Source organism: Nicotiana sylvestris, chromosome 4, assembly GCF_000393655.2.
Source record: "Nicotiana sylvestris chromosome 4, ASM39365v2, whole genome shotgun sequence".
Lineage (NCBI taxonomy): Eukaryota > Viridiplantae > Streptophyta > Magnoliopsida > Solanales > Solanaceae > Nicotiana > Nicotiana sylvestris.
Window position 1 is genome coordinate 6210111 of NC_091060.1, and position 5560 is coordinate 6215670.

At 34.5% G+C, this 5560-nt stretch overlaps 1 protein-coding gene across 1 annotated transcript; it reads right to left on the reverse strand.

Annotated features, from left to right (window-relative positions):
* Positions 1-2001: 2001 nt before the first annotated feature.
* LOC104219236 (serine/threonine/tyrosine-protein kinase HT1-like) lies at positions 2002-5229 on the reverse strand. Its single transcript, XM_009769882.2, has 3 exons — positions 4542-5229; positions 2948-3403; positions 2002-2288 (listed from the first exon to the last, which is right to left on the reverse strand). The coding sequence occupies exons 1-3, from the start codon at positions 4962-4964 to the stop codon at positions 2037-2039; spliced, it is 1131 nt and encodes a 376-aa protein (XP_009768184.1). The 5' UTR covers positions 4965-5229; the 3' UTR covers positions 2002-2036.
* Positions 5230-5560: the final 331 nt, after the last annotated feature.

The window sequence follows — 5560 nt, forward strand, 5'->3', positions numbered from 1 at the left end:
AAGTCACCCTTTTGGATTTAAAATCTGTTAAAAATGTTTTGTATAAATAAAATAAATTTTTTTAATTAAATAAACTAATGTGATGGGAATTAAAAGATATAATTAATTTAATGCTATTTAAATTTTCACTCAATTCCCATAGAATATTCAGACTGCATGTGTTCATCTATTTGCCGTTAGATTCTTGCTCATCAAACCCGAGAAAGACTTGAAAAATATTAGTAATAAAATATTTATATTTGGGAGTGATGTAGCAGTAGAGACACTCATTAAAACCAAGAAGGAGTAGAGACACTCTTTAACTTGTATCATAAACTTGAAATCTTTAGAAGGAAAGAATTAAGATTCTATCTTGTACAAGGAAAATTGACGTTGAGGTGTTGATATCCTCTATAGCAAGCATGTTGGAAGTGATGATGTAGAGTCCTAAAAGAATTATACTCAATACTACAATTTTATCCAATATCATATTGCTTCTTTAAAGAAATAATTTAAGGCATAAAAGTCAATCAATATGTCAATAATATTTTGTCATTAACATTTAGTGTTAGAATATTTGTGCTTTTATAATAATATAAATATAGATTATTCTCTATGTTCTTGCGACACACGAATATATTTAGTGACGGAGAAAGGTTAAAGAATAGGGACTCAAGTAAATCTTCTTCATTTGAAAATTATATTTACAAATAGAGCAAAACTAAATTTCTTTAATTATGTATAAGTTGTTAAAATCCCTTGACATAAAAGAAAATTCAAGTAAAGAGGTAAAGTGGTTTAGAATATCTTGTGTGAAATACTACGAAGTACGTATCAAAAATTATAAAATTTCAGTTGAATAGATATTCTGAATTGTTATTCATATGTACAAAATTTAATAACAATTTAAAACAAAGGGTAGCAGCAGCAGTCTTGAATATTCGTGAGCAGAATATTCTCAAAGTGTCACAATAATGAATTCTCAATTTATGTTCGATTTTTCTTTTTCTTCCATAATTGTGCTTCATATCCACATTGAAACACTTATTAATTAATTAAGTAATATATTTAGTTGCAAATTCCAAGTTAGTTTGACCCAAAATCAACTTTGTAGGCTTGTCAAGTGTAGTTTAAATGGGAAAAGAATTCCAGCCTTAGGTGATGTACAATTGTATCCTCAAGTTATATAAATATTTAAGGCTATAAAAGTCGATCAATATTTCGAGGATATTTTAGTCGTCCAACATTTAACATAAATTATTCGTGCTTTTATAATAATATAGATATAGATAAGTTTTGTTTAAGAGGATAAAAAAACTAAGAGATTTTCTAATTGAACTTGTAATGTACAAATTTGTACATTATAATTTTTTTTTTCAAACATTATACGTAAATACTTATTTGCTACTGGTGTTTACGTCAAACCAAATAATTTGCATGTAGTACTTTATGATATAGATTACAGGCTGAGGCGGACCTATGTTTAGAGGAGAAGGGTCACCGGACCCGTTAACTTCATAGAAATTCTGGACCATTAAGATCAAAAGTCGATGGGAGCAGTGATTGAGCAATCAGCTCATATGACTCCGCCACTTTCAAATCCTGAATCCGCTTATGGTTATACAATATGCCTAAGCATAGTCTATTTGTAGCATCTACGAAAGGAGTCAATTCAATCACTATAACCCTTAGGAATTAATGATTAAAGATTTTAAGTTCCATGTATTCATCGTGTATAGTTTTTTTTACACCAACAGATTAAGTTGTCGACAAGTACATCTCGTAGCAAACCTGATATGATAACCTGAAAAATAAAGTAGTAACATCTGCTTTAACCAATGTAAAAATTATTTACTCCACTATATGATCAGATCATTGATAAAGGTACTTGATATGCCACTTTTGAAGTCCATTCACAATAATGTTAGAATTTGTTCAACACATGTTACATCCAGATCATAAACAAGAACACACTGAATATATACAACTAGCAATTTACCAATTACCTGTTGAATTATAGAATGTTAATGACTATGATTTATTATTGATATCAAGATTCAGACATGTACAGGTATAGATGAAGATCTCATGGATACACAGCCTTTCAAGCGTTCAATAATGGCGTTTCGACTAACTAGCCCTGAATGAAGTGTCAATGGAAGTCCTTCTTTGACACATTCATCATATTTTTCTAGAGCAGATACAATGTGTGTGAAATCTGGCCTTTTTGAAGGGTTAGCTGCCCAGCAGCGCTTTATCAGATGTGCTAGTGCGGGTTGACAACTCGCTGGCAAGGGTGGTCGTTCGTTCTGTAAAATAACGAACGTTAATCAGTCAATCAATCAATCAATCAACTATAGCTTAATCTCAAACTAGTTGGAACCGATGCTAAATATTTTTGAGAAATAGGTAATTGTGACGCTGAAAGGGAGCCTTGGCGTAATTGGTAAAGTTGATGTCATGTGACCAGAGGCCTCGGGTTCGAGCCGTGGAAACAGCCTCGTGCAGAAATGCAGGGTAAAATGGCATACAATAGACCTTGTCGTCTGGCCCTTCCTCGGACCCCGCGCATAGCGGGAGCTTAGTGCCCTGCCTTTTTAGGTAATTGTTACACTATCATGCCTTTTCAGGTCTAACTGTATTGTGATGCCCATGGCGGAGGGCAGGTCGATAAGACTGACAGGCTTCTAGGCTGGCAATCTTCTGAAGAAGGGGTGCACATGTCACCTTAGGCAAATCCCACATCGTAATGAGATAGTAAAATGAAGAGCTTTATAAGGCATGACACAAGTTTGCATAGCATGCGGGTTCAAAGTGGCATAGCCCAAAAGACAAATCCCTATGAGCCTAAGCTCAGAATAGACAATAAGTGTTGAACTGTGACATGTATATTGCTTGAACACAATAAGAAAACTGCAAATTTGATTATTCAGTACTACCAAAAAAATGAGTGTTAAATTAGGCAAACCTTTTCAGCAACAGCAAAAGCAGCCTGAACTGGTGTCATTCCTTGAAATGGCAACAATGCTGTAGTAAGTTCCCACAGCACAATCCCAAAACTGTAAACATCAACTTTCCGAGTATAAGGTTTCTCTTTGATCATCTCCGGTGCCATCCATCGATACGTTCCCATATTACCTTTAGCCTCTCTGCACTGTGTTTCAAGACACGACGTGCCAAAATCAGCCACCTTAACGCGCATCGCATCATTTAGAAGTAAATTACTCGATTTCAGGTCTCTATGGATAACCCCTTGTGAATGAAGATACTCCATTCCTCTTGATATATCAAGTGCTAACCTTAGAACAGTTTCTGTTGAAAGTGAATATGGTTCTTTCTTGTTTAGGTACATCCTCAGAGTTCCTTGTGACATGTATTCTGTAATGATACAGTATACAGGAGGTTTTTTACAAGCCGCGATGAACTGTAGATAAACAAGAAATGTTTTTGTAAGAAAACTTGACTCATAGGATATGTATTAATTTGTTGAAACTGCAGCAAATTGATTATACATTGATTATATCCAGTTATACATATATTATACATCCGTCGGCTATTTTTAATTTAAGTGGGCGGCTATTTGGATTAGTTCTTCAAAATATAAAAGGAAAATCATGCTTCTTAACACTAAGAAACCAAAAATATACTAGATGTGAATGTACCGGTGCTACAAAGAAACTTTAAATTACAAAAACAATGTCTCAACTCAGATTCTTTCTTATGTAATCACCTAAAAATCCTTTACCTGTGAATTTATATGTTCTGAATTATGCTTTTAACTAGAGGAACAGAAGTAAATATTATTCTCATGGTTTCATTTTATGCGACATTATTTCCTTATTACTTTGAAGGGGAGTCTTGACATAACTAGTAAAGTTGTTGCCATGTGACCAGAAGGTCACGGGTTCAAACCGTGAAAACAGCCTCTTGCACGAATGCAGGGTAAGACTGCGTATAATAGACCCTTGTGATTCGGCCCTTCCCCGGACCCTGTGCATAGCGGGAGCTTAGTGCACCGGACTGCCTTTTTTTATTTTCTTATTACTTTGTTAAAAAAAAGAATGAAATATTTCTATATCCGGAAACAATTTAAATCTAGATTTTCCATTTTATCCTTGATGAGAAGTTTTTATAACCACATAAATGAGATAATACATGCGGACCGCCTCAAAACTATTTTTTCAACTATATGAACTAGTTCAAAACAATATTATCACAGCTTTCTAAGATCATAAGTTTCAAAAAATTTTACGGCCACATACAAGCTATGACATGTTTCAAATTACAAGTTTCAAACTTCTTTCTTTCTTTCTTAAACTCCAAATAGAGCATCAAAAAAGGGGCAGTCCGGTGCACTAAGCTCCCGCTATGTGCGAGGTCCGGGGAAAGACCGGACCACAAGGGTCTATTGTACGCAGTCTTACTCTGTATTTCTGCAAGAGGCTGTTTCCACGGCTTGAACCCGTGACCACCTGGTCACATGGCAACAACTTTACCAGTTACGCCAAGGCTCCCTCAAATAGAGCATCATTTATCATTTTTTAATGAAGGGAGATTTTGACCTGGACTATGTTGGGATGATAGAGGCGAGAAAGCAGAGCAACTTCAGACTTGAATTGTTGTTCAAGTTTAGCTCTAGTCTCCTCCTTGTGAGTTGGAATCCTCACCATTTTCACAGCAACTGCTCTTTGCTTGTAAATTCCTCTATAAATCCTACTATGTGCACCTGAGGCAAATTTATTACCAATAAAAAGCTGAGATAAATCAGCTGTCCATTCTTCTTTTTGATCTTCCTTTGATGTTTCCCAAGTTTCAACATTATCAGATTCTAATATCATTGACCATGACTCTACACTATCAAATCTCTTCTTTTCCATTGTTGTCATATCTGCTGAATTCCACTGTGTTCTTGATGATGATGGTACTGATAATGGTTTGCTTTTCGATCGTCGTAGCCTAAACGGATTGAAACAAGAACTAGCCATTCTTTTTTTAAATCTTTTTTCAGCTTAAAATGGTGTTGAAAAGTGTAAGATGTAGACACTTTTAAAGGGTGTTTTTGATCTTCTGAATATGTGCATGGATTTCAAGAAATGCATGGATTGCAAAAGGCCAAGTGAAAATGGCCATATTTGCAAACTTATAAAAGGTTACAAGAAACAATAGGATTGATGAAGACAAGATAGTTGAAGTTTCATGTAGAAAAAAAATGGAGAAAAGGGAAGAAAAAGAAGACTCATGAAAATGCAATGTTTGTAGAAAGAAAAAGAGTTGTTATTTGTGTAACTCATTGCCATAACTTTTTTTTGGTCTAGAAATTAAAAAGCAGATTAGATGAATTTTAAAGCAGTGGTTTTTTCAGGGATATCTCGTGAAGTTTTTTAAGAGAGGAAAAGAAAGCTCTTTTGTGGTAAATCCTAACTCTTCTCTTGTTTTACTTTGCATTAATAAATGAATGCTAAAAGTGTGCAAGTGGTCACATTGTCATAGGATAAATACATTTACCTTTTTTCATTTTTTTCTGGATTCCTATAAGTGAGGTGTTCGAGCTGTGAAAGTAGCTACTAATGCTTGCAGTAGA